Genomic DNA, 18,399 nt, shown 5'->3' on the forward strand with positions numbered 1-18,399 from the left:
TAAATGTCACGAGTGTGCCAATTTAGCCCTTTTCAAATTCCATGCCAGGAGTAGTTTTGTAGCACTGCTACCATTTAATTATTCGTCTCCATGCGTATATATATTTTTAATCAGGTGAGAGCCAGTTGAGACTCTCATTCTCAAGGGAGACCTGAGTCAAATAACGCACGGCAGTAATAATGTGATAAAAGGTCGGCAATAAGAATGTACAGAACCTTGACTATTATGAATGCATTTAGAAATACATCTTTTCTAAGACGGAAACATTCACATGTCCAGTAAATACATTTTAAAATCAGGTAGAAGGGATGGAGTGCAGCAGTGGTACATTGGTTCATTATGAACCTGGTGACCTGAATGGTATTCCTGACCACGGCTAAAGTCTGTGGAGGGTGATATCTGAACCAAGCCAACCCCTGGGCTCTCGTACCAACCTAAACTGGCCAGAGTGGTGAAGTATGGTCACACAACCCAAATAAGTAGTTACGCGATATAATTGTTGCACACACAATTATTCTAACAAGGGGATTGCAAGGATCTGTCAGAGTTCTAAATGAATAATTCTCATGGCATAACACCAAGAGCACAATGAGAATGCAATTGGAGAAAAGGCAAAAGCATATGAGGAAAATGCAATTATTTTAAATTGCATCTGAAATGTATGGATGTTCAAGTATTTATATCGCCTCCTACTTGCTGCCCCACAGATCAAGCTCGTCAACATCAGAAGTGATGACATTGCAGACGGGAACCCCAAGTTGACCCTGGGATTAATATGGACCATCATCCTCCACTTTCAGGTAGCGAATCGTTTTCAGAAGTCCACAAGTGACTTGAAACACACCGCTGCGGTGAGCATTTTCATACGGGGCGATCTTTGTGGCCGTGCTACGGAAGACGCCGAAACGTCACCGAAACGTCGTGTTTGTCATCGGTTAGCAGAGACCAACTGGAGCCAGCCGCCTTCAGGGGGCGTTGCTGGCGTGACGGCGTGGGGGAATGTCTGTGCGGCGTTTGCAAACGGCTTTGCCAAAGGTCACGTCTATTGCTTACTTACCACTGAACGGCTGTTTGTCTTTGCAAAGTCAACAAGCCCCCCTTTAATGATTACTAGCACGTAGTTGAGTTTCGTTGCACGGTACATTTCTCATCGAAATTAACGTTGCAGGTCAACGTCAATGTGTACGTCTCATGTTTGTGTATCTACCTAAATTTGTATGTGTGTCGTACATGTACCTTTGGTCACATGCCTGAGGTAGCGACTGTACAACTGTTGATGATTCCGAGACTGGAGTACAAACATTACATGAATCATTGTTGAGACTTCGGAGTTGAATACACGTGTTGACACCTCGTTATTCAATTGATAAATGCCAGATGTTTGGGAGCTATTCTTCTTCCACGGTTGGTTGGGAAGCTATTGGGCTTACATTTTTGGTTTACATTTTTTTTATCAAAGGCGTTTTACATTACTTAGAAGCATAGGCCTATTTGTCAGCCATTACCAGGACAATTAGAGACTAAACGTTATCTTGTAAGAATATAAACGCTTAAAAATGTAACACGACCCCACTAACATTCTTAACAGTTTTAAAACACTGTGTCATAGTAATGCTTATCCATTTATAGTGTCCCCTATTCCAGTTGGTATTTTCCAAAGCTGATGCCAAGCCAACAGCAGTGTTTAATATTCATTATGGCCTTGCCAACCATGACACTATGCTGAATGACGCATGTGAAAAAAGATTTGCGCTTTTATTTAGATCATGTCGCCTTGTGAGTTGGTGCAAATATTATAGGGAGACATTTGTTTACATCTATACCAAACCTACAGTTGCATATTTTGTTTTAATCATTGCTATATGTGCACTTATTATAACTATCGATTTCAGGAACATACAACATATTTGTATTAAAAGTAACGTTCCAAATTGTATGATTGCGACCACATTACTTACATCACTTGTGGGGGAGGTACATTCCACAGTCCTCGTGTGTGAATACCAGCAACAGATCTATGAGCAAAGCAAAGGACGTTGCACGCAGGATCTTGATGTTTAAAACGAGACTGTAAAAAGAAGGCACTTAGTCCTTGTGAAGTCTCAGTATATATCTGTGAAAAAAATAAGCGCATATAGCGCTTTTTGTACTTTTTCATACTTGGCGGATTATGGTCGTGTCTATGAATCATGCCAGGTGCGGGGATCGATGCTAGGGATGACCTTCACTGATATATATATGACAGCTTACATATTTTCAGCGACACAGGCTGACACGAGCACAGTACCTGTTTCCCTTTCTCGTGCGAAATGGTGTTTCGTACCCCAGTGCACGTAGTCTCGTGCGTTAGCTCTCCAGTCGGTTAAGAATCGGGGGGGGGGGGGGGATGGGGGGGGCGTAAATATGTTACTGGTTTAGAGTTGCTGGTGTTGTCTAGGCTTCCAGGAAATGTATTCTCCCAGCCTGCCAGCAGTTTGGAACAGTAGCCTTGGGGCAGGGCAAAATATTACAATGAGCACGGGCCAGCAGCCTATGGGCGCTGCTCGCTTGTTTGGCAGCCTCTCCCCTCCCGACCCCGCTCGCCACACTCGCTTCTCTGGTCGCGGAGCAGCTGATCCCAAAGTGAGCTGCCTGCTCCTACGCGGCAGCAGGCTACGTTTGTAGAGGCCGGCGTAAAAGGATGGCCATTCCGCTGAGTGCCGTGCCGCCGCCGTAGTACGTGTCATCAGGATTTCAGCGTCAGCGCTAATGGCCGACTGCTCAAGGAGCTCCGAGGTGTGATTAGATTTTGCTGCCTGCCTGCCTGCCTGGCCCCCCCCCCCCCCCCCCCCCCCGGATTACGGTCGTATCGATGAACGTCGCCAAGCTTAGGAATCGGTGCCATGGGGAATACGTGCGGCTGCGTCAGGGAGCAGAAGGAAGAACTGGTCGTTGATCCAAGCAAAGCGCCGCTGGACTTTGATCCAGCAAAGGATAAGGACGCCGCCAACAGGAAGAGGTGGAAAAAATGGAGCAAAAGGCAAGCATCGTCTGTAAAGTCCCAGTTGTCGCAAGACCTCGACCCGCATGCGGGAGAAGCCGAGACCCCGACGCAAGCTTTTCACCCGTGGCAGGTCGGTGACGTTAGCAACAGAAGCATTTTGCCGGCAGAAAATATCGACCATGTTGACATGGGGATGTTAAAAAATCCAATTGTCTACCCTGCTGAACGTGAGCTCGCCGGATATGGATGTGAGGCTGAGGAGGCTAGCAAGAAGACACTACCTATGAGCGGGAGAGATAATAGTCATCTGGAAAACTGTTCAAGTAATAATTGTGTGATTGAGTCCACTGGTGGTTCAGAACTGTGCGGGCAAGAGAAGTTGAAACCAGATTCTGTGTCGGCCGCCCGTGGCTCAGCGGAGCATGTTAATAATAGATGTCCTACACACGTGAGCGGCTCGCCAGCATTACAACGAGATAATGAAGACGACCGCAAAAGACCAGCTTCGTCGAGTGTGTTGGCCAGTTCCAGTAGCGAAGACAAAGTTGACAGCGAAGCGCCGGGATTTTTTACTTCTGGTTCTGCCGTCTTCGAGCAGCCAGTCACAGATGGGTTGGCAACAGACAAGAGGGCAGCTGTGTTGGTCAGCCACGAGCATCTCTCATCGGAGCTTGTGGATTATGGCAACGGTGATGCATCAGATCTGGGGGAGGATGACAATCCTGCTTCTCCTGATTTTGAGAGGCATTTGACGTTTAGCTGCAATGAAGTTCTACACATTAATGAGGACGGTTTGCAAGATGACGAGACGGTTGACGATCTTCCCAGCGCTGCGCCTGGCTGGGCAAGAGGTCAAAGGGTTGATGATAAGGCACGGCCACGTGAAGAAGGGGCTCGTAAGCCAGTTAATTCTCCATCTGTTGTTGGGAAACCAGCCTCGGAAATTAATGACTCGGCCCATGGTGGTGAAGTATGTCAAAGACACATTCATCAGAGCGGCATAATTAAGGCTGTTCACAGGCAAGAGGTAGGACCCTTTTCCGTTTTAAAAATCAATCACTTTCACCGCAATGACCAGTGGTGATGTTTAAGTCTCATAACATTGGTTGCATGTTTTCAAACTGGAAGCATTTACAACACTACTGTGTTGCCCTCGTGTGTGCTCGTGTAAAGCGTCGTTCAAGTTAACACATTGAGGGTTTTTTTTTAGCTGTGTGAAAAAAAATAACTCCTAAAAAATATAAACTCAATACATGTCCAATATTGAGTGTGAACCATGCTGCAATGCACTCCACTGTGGAGTAACCAACCGTAAGTGAGCAGGCAATTTACTTGAGCAGATTAAGTTCTTACGGTGGCCAGAGCTGGTACAGTGGGGCGTTTGTGTGGTTCAGTTGCTTTATTCTAGAATGGTTGGCAGATGTTGAAAATGTGCTCATTATGGCTGGGTTTGGGGCCTCTATAAGTAATCGTGCACACCCTCAAGAACTGTAAAGCATGTGTTTTTCATTGAACTCCTGTGCGTATTGATTTGCGGCAGGAGCAGCTGCGTTGAACAGGACGTTTTGTTCGCTTGGCTCAATCGGCGTTCATTATTTTTTGTCGTTTGTTAGTGACATGTATTTGTTTTATGTGTACCTTGTTTTGAATTGACTTATCCGTGAGATGTGTCATTTCGAGGACCTCGGACAACAACAATAAATCTAATACTTTGCGAATAATGACTGAAGATTCATAGGACTTAAAATGTTAATTCGTTCATCATTTAAAGAAATAACTTCTATTTCTTAACGTTGGAAACTCTGATAGCAAATTCTTATCCACCTTAAATAATTTCCATTTGTATCTACCCACAATAAATATTTTTTTAAAAATCGAAAACTTATTTCGGATGATTTTTGTTTTGCTTATTTTTCTTGTCTAACTTTGCAGCGTTCTTCATTATATTCTTAGATAATTTTCTGTTATTTATTTCCATATATTATGAGTGCCATCAGAAAACAAGTCTCAATTCATGGCCATACCTTTTTTCTCCAATATAATTGTACAAAAATGCCTTCTGATGTCGCTGGGAATGCATGTATGTTTGAAGTTATTTGACACAGTACGTAGCCAACCATGCTTATCGGAGGTGCGAATAACATTAGTGAGAGTGCATCTCATTACCTGGCTCCGCTTATGATATCTTATTTGTTACTCTCTTCATGTGTTACTCTCTTCATGCAGTCTCAATATAACTTTTCCATCCTTGTAGATGGTTTCATAATTTCTAATGTTTTATTTTATTTCATACTGTACCTGATTTGTGTGGACTTTGACTGCAGATCATTTATTTGAGTAAAATGCCTTTCCTTAGTCGACAATAGCAAGAACATTTTTAGTCTTTACCAGAATCTGATTTCAGAATCTGATAGGGCGCCGTGGTGGTGAGATGTTAAATACCTCGCGTGGTATACAGGAGTTCGTGGGTTCGATCCCAACCTTGATGTCTGCTGTATATTTGTAGTTTGAATGTTCTCCCCGTGGTCGCATGGATTTTTCTCCGGGTCCTCCGGTTTTTCCCTCCACACTTAGAAACGTGCGTTTAGTGTATTTGGCTGCTATAAATTTCTACATCATAATCCACTTAATTAAGCTATTATTTGTGGGCAGGTCGCTTCTGAAAAAGAGCTTTATAGTTTATAGTTTGATTTCGAGTATGAAAGTAGTCTCTTGGTAGAAAAACCTTTCCTAAATTCGGTTTGTTCACGTAAATAGCTGGCCTTTAAACTGCCCATTATTCTTTTGTAAATAATCTATATACATGAGATATAAGGCTCATGGTTCTTGTAATCCTTCAAGTAGTTCAAGTCACTAAGAGGTAGGAGTGCATATGGAGAACAGAATTTGCTGAACCAATACAACTTACTAAAATTCCTAAGGAATAACGTTTTAAAATCTGCTTTCATTCGCTGATGTAACATATGGATTGGGAACACGACAACGGCAAGGAAAATTTAGCAAATTATAAAACTTTTGCAAATAAACAATAAAACGTGCATAATTGGAATGACACTGAGCCAGAAATATGGCAGACATGGATCAGAGAACAAAAACATTGTATACGTGGTATTTTGACTGCTAAATCTCCTCATGAAAACAAACAGAATCTCCAACACGATTGTGATTTAATTCAAGATCAATTGTCAACAGTAAGATTGCTCCTAAATCCGTAAAAAAACAAACAAGGCCATGGTCTTTTCCTCAAACAAAAATCCAATTTCATTCTCTTCACCTTATACTGATATCAGAAACAACATTATTGAACAAACGGAGTGCTTAAATACTTGTGTTTACTGATTGATTCCAAACTTACATTCAAACCGCATATTCATCACAGCTTGAAGATAATAAAATAAAAAAAGGTTTTTTATATTGAAAAACAAACATGGAAACAAACATTGTTTTCCCATTCGATTACGCATGCAAATTTTTAAGCTATCACTGTTTGACTATGGTGATGCTGCTTACAGATCAGCTTTTAATATATCACTAAACAGACGGAACCCACTTTATAATTCTGCTCTTCGATTTGCACTGGATGCACCATACAGGACCCACCATTGTGACCCCTACCTAAAATCCGATCGCTCGTCACTTGATGTAACAAGAAATCTAAATTGGGCCATGTTTATCCGTGAAATTTTTATTGCCAAATCTGCGCTATACTTAGCTAATTCATTTTACGCCATTGTCAAATCCAAGAAACCTAAGGCGTCCATCTAATTGACTTTTAACTATCCCAAGAACAAGATTTTGTAAAGGTGACAAAGCCTTTGCCATTGCAGCACCAACGTTTTGGAACTAGCCTTCTTTTCTGCCTTTTAACATAAATCTTCCATCAAAAAATATTTTGAAGCAGAAGATTAGCGCTGCATACAGCCACATTTGCACATGTGAATTGTAAATGTAATCTTTAACAATATATTGAGATGAACACGGAGGCTTTCGAGACCAATATTGTTCTTAATAAAGGTTTATGGGTTAGATCACGAAAGTATAAATGTGTCGTAACCCTCCACCACCCGACACAGCCAGCAAGATTTGTCACGTAAACAAAACGTGGCATTTAGATAATTTTGCTGCTATAAATGTGTAGCTTCTGAAAAAGAGCTATATAGCTACGTGGGCCTTACCCTGTAAAATACAAAGATTAGTTTAGTAAGCATGGGTTTTCTCCATGTACTAGAATTCATTTACACAAGCCAAACATATTCGTGCAATTGATGATCCTTCTGAATTGCAGGGCCCTCCTTATGGAGGAGCCTTCTGAAAAAAGGTTTGAGGACTGAGTGAGCATTTGCAGGGGAAATAAAAGTCATAGTTAAATTTATATTAATAAAACAGTGAGAGACAGAATAACAACAACAAAATCCGGAAAAACGCATGTCAAAAATGTTATAAATTGATTTGCATTTTAATGAGGGAAATAAGTATTTGACCCCTCTGCAAAACATGACTTAGTACTTGGTGGCAAAATCCTTGTTGGCAATCACAGAGGTCAGACGTTTCTTGTAGTTGGTCACCAGGTTTGCACACATCTCAGGAGGGATTTTGTCCCATTCCTCTTGGCAGATCTGCTCCAAGTCATTAAGGTTTCGAAGCTGACGTTTGGCAACTCGAATCTTCAGCTCCCTTCACAGATTTTCAATGGGATTAAGGTCTGGAGACTGGCTAGGCCACTCCAGGACCTTAATGTGCTTCTTTTTGAGCCACTCCTTTGTTTCCTTGGCTGTGTGTTTTGGGTCATTGTCATGCTGGAATACCCATCCACGACCCATTTTCAATGCCCTCGATGAGGGAAGGAGGTTCTCACCCAAGATTTGACGGTACATGGCCCCGTCCATCGTCCCTTTGATGCGGTGAAGTTGTCCGGTCCCCTTAGCAGAAAAACACCCCCAAAGCATAATGTTTCCACCTCCATGTTTGACGGTGGGGATGGTGTTCTTGGGGTCATAGGCAGCATTCCTCCTCCTCCAAACACGGTGAGTTGAGTTGATGCCAAAGAGCTCCATTTTGGTCTCATCTGACCACAACACTTTCACCCAGTTGTCCTCTGAATCATTCAGATGTTCATTGGTAAACTTCAGACGGGCATGTATATGTGCTTTCTTGAGCAGGGGGACCTTGCGGGCGCTGCAGGATTTCAGTCCTTCACGGCGTAGTGTGTTACCAATTGTTTTCTTGGTGACTATGGTCCCAGCTGCCTTGAGATCATTGACAAGATCCTCCCGTGTAGCTCTGGGCTGATTCCTCACCGTTCTCATGATCATTTCAACTCCACGAGGTGAGATCTTGCATGGAGCCCCAGACCGAGGGAGATTGACAGTTCTTTTGTGTTTCTTCCATTTGCGAATAATCGCACCAACTGTTGTCACCTCACCAAGCTGCTTGGCAATGGTCTTGTAGCCCATTCCAGCCTTGTGTAGGTCTACAATCTTGTCCCTGATATCCTTGGAGAGCTCTTTGGTCTTGGCCATGGTGGAGAGTTTGGAATCTGAATGATTGATTGCTTCTGTGGACAGGTGCCTTTTATACAGGTAACAAGCTGAGATTAGGAGCACTCCCCTTAAGAGTGTGCTCCTAATCTCAGCTCATTACCTGTATAAAAGACACCTGGGAGCCAGAAATCTTTCTGATTGAGAGGGGGTCAAATACTTATTTCCCTCATTAAAAAGCAAATCAATTTATAACATTTTTGACATGCGTTTTTCTGGATTTTGTTGTTGTTATTCTGTCTCTTACTGTTCAAATAAACCTACCATTAAAATTATAAACTGATCATTTCTTTGTCAGTGGGCAAACGTACAAAATCAGCAGAGGATCAAATACTTTTTTCCCTCACTGTATCCTTAAAGACAAAGAGTAGTACAGTAGTGCAGTGGTTCGCGCATTGCGCTATGAATCCAGCGCAGCGACCCGAGTTTGATTCCCACTCGTGGCCAATCTCTCACTGCTGCTGGGCCTCCCGTGGGTCTACACAGCCTTAGTTTAGTATTTGGTGCATGTGTAAAGAGCACTGGGAAGATAAAAGCGGCCGGGCGTGGTGCTGGCCTGTGTCGTGCCGATCTTAATGGGTGCTCGCTAACAGCACTTTCCCCAACAGTCTGTTGAAGGCTATGTGGGGGATTTTTGGCTTAACTTTCGTGACTGCAGGAATTAATATTCTTGGTTCTTTCGTTAAAGTGATGTAGATAGAAGAAGAAATAATTAATTTAATTTAATTATTTTTATTTCCCATCTACGGGACTTTACTGAAAGAACCAAGAATATATATGGCGGATCTTTTTGGAGTTTTTTTTAGAAAAGCCTCGTATGAATCCTTGCAGAAACATACCGGCTCTAAGTGATTTATCTCTTATTTTGAAGTCTTTTTTTATGGATGGTCATGTCAGCTGTTATAAACATATCATAAAAAACCATGTTCTCTATATATGTCTCAATCCTGTAAAAAAAAATGACTCGGTGGACCAACAGCGATGAGGCATCATTGATATCTGTGAGCGACCAACTGTAAATCCAAAGGATGTTTTTCGTTTTAATCACGGAAGCACTAATTTCTAATGCAGGCGACACCTGTAAAGGTTTACTTGACATTTTTTTAAAATAAATATTTTGTTCGTGCACGGTGTACACTAGTTTTACTTAAATGGCTTTGTGCGAGGTCCACCGATGATGCCGTAGAATTATTGTACATTTCCGAGGTATAAACACGACCATGGTTGTGTACACGTACGGGACACTCCATGCCCATCTTACACTCGTCACCCAACCCTGCCGTTGCCTAATTTAGTCTGAAACAGCGCGAGACCACACATTGCAGGAGAAAAACCTAAGGGTGGACCCTTAGATTTTTTTCTTTTTTTACAGATAATATTAAACGACAACTTGTAATTGTTTTTTTGTCATTTCGATTGGGCTCCCAACCGGTACCGCTGCATTGACCTTAAAAAAAAAAATAACTTCTGCCGTGCACTGAAATAATGCGCACAAGACCCCCCGGTGATAATGCCGTGCGCACGACGTCGCCCCAGCGTGTGAGGAGCTGATATGATTATGGTCTCGTTTATGCGAGGAATTTGGCGCATGCTCCGACAATGCTGTTGATAGCAGTTGTCTTTGTGGCGGCACCGTTTGATTGTTTTCGTAGCCGCTGCGGAATGTTAAGTGTCAATTTTCCCCCATTATCCAGGCACCGTTGGACAAGCGCTTAAATGGCTGTCAAAATGGCTGTCAAATTGCAAACAGCTACGGTGTCCTCTGTTTACCCACGTTAGTAGGTCATTTGTTTCCAGCATTAATTCATATAATTGTTTTTGGCATGACATACTTTCCTTTATTTCTTTTTTTATGAGCTTAGCACAATTTTGCAGCATGCACTGGGATAGACAGTCACACATTTTAGCTTCGTAGGGGTTTCTCTTCCACTGTGTAATTTTTATTTTGTTTTAAATGTACTTTTGGAAGGATGCAACCCCCGGTGTAATGCTTCACACGCACTTGACTTGCGATTTAAAGGCCTTCCAGTTCGATCTGCTGGCGCAGCAGTTTGACGCAATTGTGCGAGTTTCTTAAATCCCCCCCCCCCCAACCACCACCGCTTCTGTCCACCCAGCAGTATAAATGGGTGCACCGCAGTAAGTCGTTGGGCAGTTTGACGTGAGGTGGGGTAAAGTGTGGGTAAACTCACCTCCTTCAAGACATCTGGCCAGCATGGAAGGGCATGGCCAAAATAACCTATAGCAGGGTTTTCGAGGGCCCCCTCTAGAGGAGGCCCTTCCACCAGCAGTGGCATGAGCAATACAATGCAGGGTTGTGCCTTTACCCTCTCTATATGTTTGAATTTATTTAAAAAAACGTGTAGGAAAAAAAAGAGGACAATGTGTCTTAAGAAATTGAAAATAGTGAGCAGATCAATGGCTCACTTTATGCTTGGATATTCTGTCTGCAAAGCAACGATTTAATTGGTAGTCCTGAAGGCAGTTGTTTCCGATGTCTGGTTTTTCTTTTCTTAATGCCAAAAAAAACGGAACTGTACCGTTAGGTTTGGTTTCCGTCTCGTGCTAAAGGAATGTTGGAAATACAGTGATGTAATTCCACTCATCGAAAATTTGCTCCAAAAGTCTTTCAGTGTTTTTTTTACTTGCACTTAACTGGAAATTGTTATTAACGACACATTCCATGCTAAAATAAGCACTGTATACATGGAAGAAATGTGTAAACCCTATAAATTTTCACATTTTGAAATCATATCTTTAAAAGTTATGGATACGAGTGACATTCAGAGGAGGTGTTGATTCACCATTGGCACTGTGAAACAGAGTCGAGTGAGATGAAAGCTCGCCCGAGTTTTCCATAAAGGGTTATGTTCATTGTAGAGCAAGGTGCTATTTATGGACAATGTATCGTTTCATCTTCGCCTCTCTGCGTAAATGACCGGGTGCATATTGACAGGTGTGCACCGCTTGGTGGCAGCATTAAGTTGTTGTTTTTTAAACGGCAACAATTTCCGTATATGCAGATCTCCAACATTGAGTGATGTGTACCGTAATACACGATATAAATTATGTAATTTGTTTTATGTCAAGTATTTCCGCAAGGCTATCTGGTGAAGGGTGGGCGCGATCCTTTTAACTTTTTAAAGGCACAAAGCAATCGACATTCTTGACCTCATGTCCAATCAAGAAGGGGCGCCGTTGATTCTTTGCTCTGCCCACATGATTTTTTAAAAAAGTTTGAATTGGTAATTTCAACAATGTCCGAAACATGTTAGAAGCTGCTGTTGTGTTGATGGTTAGCTCCGTTCAGAGATCGATCTCCTGGCTTGGCAGTTTTACTGGAGGCCCTTCTCTGCCCAGATATGGCATGGGCAAGCGATTGCACCGATGCATCTTTACCAAACAATCACGTTAAATCTGCAACTTGCACTCCTTAAAACTTTATTTAAGCAGTATCTTTTACATCTTGCGCTGTTTTACACTACCTAAACTGTCATAGAAATTGTAAGTTGAACTTCTTTCACACCCTGCATAGCCAACCGTGCTAATCACAGGTGAGGTGGAGTATGGCTGTGCGCTGCCTCCAACATAAAGTTCGGTTTAACCTCATTGAGGTTGCGTGCATCCGTGACCTCATCTGACCCGCCTCGCTGGTGTTGCTGACAGATCTCGGAGATCCAGGTGACGGGACAGTCGGAGGACATGTCGGCCAAGGAGAAGCTGCTGCTGTGGTCCCAGCGCATGGTGGAGGTCTACCCTGCTGCCTCGTGCCAGAACTTCTCAACTGCTTGGCGGGATGGACACCTCTTCAACGCCATCATCCATCGACACAGGTATGTGTGCATGTATGTTGAACCTCTTTGGCGCACCGTACGTAGCCAACCGCGCTAATCGGAGGTACCATGTTGGTAAGCCATTGCTCACCAACATGTTGTTTTTTTATTATCTGCTGTTTGGCCATCTCAACCGCTTATTGTTTCTGGGTTGAAGTCTTTATTTTTTTTTCCATGGGTTATTGTCAATAATCATCATCAGCCATGATCAATCCATTGCTAGATAAAGGCCTTCTCAGGCCGTTACCATCTCTCAGGATTTATCGATGTCGCAATCTAGTGGACACCTTCTCGGGCGCGTTCTACATTTTTTTTGAAACATGCGTCTCGATTTTTTTAATTTTTAGGCTGCTATACATTTTCACAAGATAAGCCAATTAGTTGAGCTATTATTTATGGACAGGTCGCTTTTGAAAAATAAGCTAATAGCTCAATGGGCTTTAACTTGTAAAATAAAATAGTTTAGTTTTATTTATATATTTTAGTTATTTGTTTACCTCTCCGATACTTTACACTCCTATTGTGTTTTTGTGTTGTTTGTTGTTGCAACTTTCTGACCCGCCCCTCCTAGACATCTGTGAAAAAAGAGCTTTATAGCTCATCGGATTCCTTCAGTGTAAATACATGTTCTGATTCTATTCCCTTGGCTAGCGACTTTGTGTTTTTTCAGTTTTCATTTATTAGGTATAGCCCTGTGAGCCATGAGGCTCTTGACTCGGGTGCAACCACAACAAGCAAAACATGAACAAAGAACATCTTAAAGTGACGACGCGCAACAGAAACATCCAGGAAAAAACAGTAAAATCTTACAGAAAAAAGCACTGTATATCAACGGTGTGTGCATAAAATCCCAATGGGATGCAAGTCAAACAATAACAACCATAAGACATTTCGATTTAAAGCTTTTGTGACTGCAGGGATTCATCTTCTTGGTTCTTTCGGTAAAATAACCATAAGACAATTTAGATAGTTATCTCCTTACTTCAACAAACATGGCGTAACCATCCTTTTTCGAAATCACCAAAATAAAGCTATAAAAACAATGTAACAGTGATCATAGGAGCTGTGATTCAAATTTAACAATAAACGATATACATAACATGTACGACCAAACTTTGCAGCCATAGATGGCAGCATGAGTCACTCCACAGCAGCAGGAGTATCAGCAGGAGCATCAACATTTTTCCATGCACCTTTCAAGTTCAGCACACGATAATCGAAGTCTACTTACTTAAATTTTGATTTAAAGCTTTCGTACTGCAGGTATTCATATTCTTGGTTCTTTCGGTAAAGTCACTTAGCAGGGAAACAATAAAATAATAAAAATATAAAACAATAAAATTCTCACGATGTTTTGACTGCAACACAAGCAATCATCAGGTGTGAAACCCACAGCAAGAAAATTTGAAAAAAGTGGCGTTTTTTTTACGTTAGCACCACGGAGAGTGATTTGGCAGTTATTCAGATGGACGAGTCCATCTATGTTCGGAAAAGAGGAGGGGGGAGACGAAAATAATGGATGCGGTCTGAAAGCCACCGTAAGCGTGAACAATCAATTAAGACCCGAAATGGTTTATCAAATCCTTCCAATGATTGCTAAGCCAGAATCCATCTTCTCGGTTGAAATTGTCTCTCTGTTTGTATATGTGGATAGCCTCATGAACGAATCTCTCATGGTAGCCCGATCGCTTGCAAAGAACCTCTGTCTTGGAGAAGTTAATGTCATGTGAGCCTACTGAATTATAACAATGATCTGCCACGGCCGAGGTGTTGGTCCTACTGTGTTTTAGGTCTGCTTTGTGTTCACGGATGCAGTCCGAGACATGTTGTTTGGTTTCTCCAATGTAACTACTACCACAGAGGCAACTTAGTTTGTAGACGCCAGGGTACTGTATGTCCGGAATCACATCTTTTACAGACGGATTTTATGTAATGTGTTGAAACGGACCTGGATCTTGTGTTTATTCAAGATTTTGGAGATCTTTTTTGTGATCCCCGCAATGTAGGGTAAAGTGATGGTTTTGAATGGCTTCTCAAGAGGCTCCTAAAAACTAACAACTTAGTTTTTTTACCAATATAATTATGTCTTTAACCTGTTTTTGTTTCTTTCTGAATGTTTATGGAATGCACGGATACTCGGTGCTATTATATTCGCAATGAAGTTGTTGATGCTGTTGCGTGCGTAATCGGAGTAATATAGCAAATAGCCAGGTGAACTTTTGGACTAATTTCTCATGTTGAATTGTCAAATATTAGACATTATGTAAAGTGAGTTAAGCACACGGTCATCTATTTGATATTAGATTGCTTAATACCAGAGCGATGACTTGATTTGAAACAAAGGCAGCATTTTAAGTTATGTATGTGAGAAGAAAATCAAGGCATTTACAGATGCAACTCATTTATTCAGATTCTGTCCGTTTAAATCAACATGCTTATTCAGTTTGCTGACGTTAGCATCTGCTTGTCTAGACTTGCAATCTTGGGGTATATCAACAGTGTTAGGTGTGTATTTGACTATGAGTTAATGAACTTCGTTTAAAGGTTCATCACTTGATTTACCCTTGCTATCTTTACCTTAATGTTTGAGTCGTGTTTAACGACAAATGTCTTTAACAATTAATGCAGTCCTTTTTTAAGGAATCAGCCAATTTCACATTTCAGACCCGATCATTAAAATAAAGGCGGATATGTTAAGCTTTCACCAAACTTGACACATTTAATGTACAGGTTTTTTTTTGTTACCATGAAGTAATGATTCTCCATACAATTTCTTGCAATGTCCCTGTAGTGGAGATTACATTGCCGCCAATAACTGTTGGCTGCGGTCAGTGTGAGGCGTGTCCTCTGCTGACCACTTATTTGAGCCCTAAAGGATTTATCGTTGAGACTTGTTGCGTGAGTGTGGTATGCCGCTCCACAGCCAAGTATTTAGCTGGGGAAGCCAATCTGCAGAACGAGATGTGGCATTGCATTGGAAAAAGTCGCATTGCTGTTTAACCGCAGAATTGACAAGAGTATAAAATTGACTCCTTCGCGAAGGAGCCCAAGAAATCGCAGATGTCCGTAGACCTTACTTGAACCGATATGTCTTCGTACGCACAGCGGTGATTGTAGCTGATGATGTGACACCTGTCTGTGTGTGTCAATGCAAACTCGTTTCAAAATCACTTTCCAGAAGTTGTTCCATTGGCCGTTGCAGCTCTACTTTTCCCAAATAATGTTGGTAAACGTTTTATCGATGGAACTGATTATTTCTTCAGATGCTGTCGGTTTAAATCAACATGCTTTCTCTCATTTGCTGGCATTGGCAGCTGCTAGTCTAGAGTCGTAATGTTGGGGTATATCAGCAGTATCATTTGTGCGCACCATTTTTCTTTGCCGTAGAAACATATTGTTACTCTTTGGTTTGTTACTCGTTGGTTCTTTCGGTAAAGTCACGTAGGTATTTTATTTTATACCTACGTGACTTCACCAAAAGAACCAAAGAGTATGGATTCCTGCAGTCACGAAAGTTTCAAATCAACATGTATTGTTATTTTCCATCTCCCCTGTAATTCTTACACTTCACTTCTCCTCCTTCAACCCCACTGGCTTCCCAGTTACTACACCGCTGTCTTATCAAATACCTGATGCTAGTATTTACATCTCTCCATGGCCTTCCCTCTCATCTCTTTCCAAGTCCCCTTCTCATCTTCTTCATTCCTAATCGTCTCTGTCTCTGTCTGTAAATGAGATGAGATTGTACATTTTATCCCTACAGTATACAAATTGTGGAAATGTAAGTCAACGAAAGTGCAAAAGAAGCATCTTAAAGTGGTTTCCTGCTCCAGCTTAGCATGGTGTGGCACTCCTCTCCTGATTACTTCCATGAGCCTGTGGTGAAACAAATTCCACATTCCTATGACGGGGGTGAGTCTACCCATAGGACAACCACTACTGACTGTAATTAGGTGATGTAATCAAAGTTAATGCCACATGGCGAACTGTCACATCTGAGTGACTTGTGTTTGAAAATAGGTTTGTGGCTTTAAAAAAAAAGACATCTATAAGATGAAGTGAAGTGTAACCCATTGAGTCACTTGGTCCCAGAGGCCCTGGCTGAATGTTGATGGTCTCGGTGCAGAGTTGCTGCTTGTCGGGACAGGACCGGGCTTTGCCACTGGGCTAAGGTTCAGGAATTCAGGGCCCTGAATGCGCGGGTGTCTTTTCAAGTCATCACAAGCATGGCTAACGTGGTGCAAACACGTGATGGGAATTTTAATGGCAGGCCACTAAATTGACTCGCTTGTAATGGATAGAATTTCAGCAGAACGTGGAATTTGCTTTTGTGAGCGAGGGTTTGAAAGGCGTGACCAAAAGCGACTTTCTTCAGTTACGTAAACGTGGAAGCAATTAGCTCTTAATCCCTATTGAAATGTAGTACAGCCAGCCACGTGCAATTACGCGGTTTGGACACTTTACGTGTCTGGACAACAGTTCCGCTGGTGTATTCAGGTTACTGGAAATGTCTTGAAAAATCGCACAAATCTATATAGAAATGATGAAGATGTTGAAATGGCCTTCATTATTTATCCCGTTCATCTTGTATTTAAAACGAATATAACACCCTCTTGAAACATTCGGCACTGCAGTATCATTTGTCAGAACCCATTTTGCTGTACCAAACAGGCTGCAGTACATTCCAATAAAATGCATATATACAGCTGTCAGTGCTCCACACGTGTCAATGATATTATTTGGACTGTTTGAGATATAATTTTCAGTTTTCTGCATTCCACTACTAATTCCGTATGAGGCCAGCTTCCACCCATTTGGAGGAATGTTCTCTGCCTTTTGATTGGATTGAAAAATTGAAACACTTTAAAGACAATGTTTCAGTTTCATTTATTAGGTATAGCCCTGTGAGCCATGCGGCTCTTGACTCGGGTGCAACCGCAACAAACAAAAACATGAACAAAGATCATCTTAAAGTGACTACGCGCAACAGAAACATCCAGGAATAAACAGCAAAGTCTTCCAGAAAAATAGCACCGTATATCAACGCTGTGTGCAAAAAATCCCAGTGGGATGCAAGTCAAACAATAACACTTCACGTCTCCTCCTTTAATCCCACTGGCTTCCCGTTTACTACACCGCTGTCTTATCAATTACCTGATGCTAGTATTTACATCTCTCCATAGCCTTGCCCTCTCATCTTCTTCCATGTCCCCTTCTCATCTTCTTCTTTCCTAATCTTCTCTGTCTTATTGTTGAAGAATAGCAAACGACGTCTCCCGACATTTGTTCTGTCAGTACATTGCATTGGTAGACGGTGATTGTTTCTAATTGATGGGTTTAATCAGAAGTATAAAGCTGCCGTGATAAATGGGTAATGTATGAAGTGACACGAGTCTACTTATGCAGGCTAAGACTTGAATTAACAACCATTCTGTGTTGCGCGGAACTGTCTTTAAAGGCTTAAACACCCAAACCACCAAATCCACGATCATCTCTTTTTTTTTCCGGCTAAGCATCAAGCCTGCATAACCACTGCATAGCGCATGTGGCATGCTTAACAATAACACAATTTTATGATGTGCTGGTTTACCAGCTTGTGCTTCTGGTTGCGTGCACTAAACTGTGCATATTTGATTATACCAGAGTGGAATTGGGTGGTGCGGTGCCACGGCGGATACCGCCATCTGACTTTCATTCACAGCCATGGCTAACATCAGTAGCGATTTATATCTAAACCCTTCACCAGCCCGCATTCACCAGAATGGTGACGTATGGCCGATCAACCCTCTAAACTGGTGTTGTGTGAGGAGGCCTTCATAAGCAATTGGTTGACAAAGGGATTTAAATAATTGTTATTTATGTCACTTACACAAGTGTTATAAATACATTTGACACCCACCATAACTTTGGTTTAGTTTGTTTGCTTTATTACTATTATGTATTTGTCCCGATTATCATGTTGGTGCATTTTAGCAAACCGGTAATGTTTGTAGGCATATTTACTTCTTCACTCTGGAGGTATTGTGCCGAGGGCAATATAAGTGGC

At 41.9% G+C, this 18,399-nt stretch overlaps 1 protein-coding gene across 30 annotated transcripts in view; it reads left to right on the top strand.

Moving 5' to 3' along the window:
* The window catches only part of LOC116941622 (dystonin-like), a 263,899-nt gene that overhangs the window by 118,568 nt on the left and 126,932 nt on the right, over positions 1-18,399 (top strand). For 14 of the 30 annotated variants that reach the window (XM_032952848.2, XM_076066557.1, XM_076066553.1 and 11 more), the window contains exons 1-2: positions 2,403-4,010; positions 12,187-12,353. In XM_032952848.2, coding sequence (XP_032808739.2) covers positions 2,883-4,010; positions 12,187-12,353 — 1,295 coding nt within the window. In that variant the 5' untranslated portion in view covers positions 2,403-2,882. Of the gene's footprint in view, positions 1-707; positions 801-2,402; positions 4,011-12,186; positions 12,354-18,399 lie in introns of those variants that run through there. The other 16 variants (XM_076066562.1, XM_076066563.1, XM_076066566.1 and 13 more) reach the window with 4 other exon arrangements.

The sequence above is a fragment of the Petromyzon marinus genome, chromosome 12 (genome assembly GCF_048934315.1).
Source record: "Petromyzon marinus isolate PM22_M1 ecotype Great Lakes invasive population chromosome 12, UKy_Petmar_22M1.pri1.0, whole genome shotgun sequence".
Classification (NCBI taxonomy): domain Eukaryota; kingdom Metazoa; phylum Chordata; class Hyperoartia; order Petromyzontiformes; family Petromyzontidae; genus Petromyzon; species Petromyzon marinus.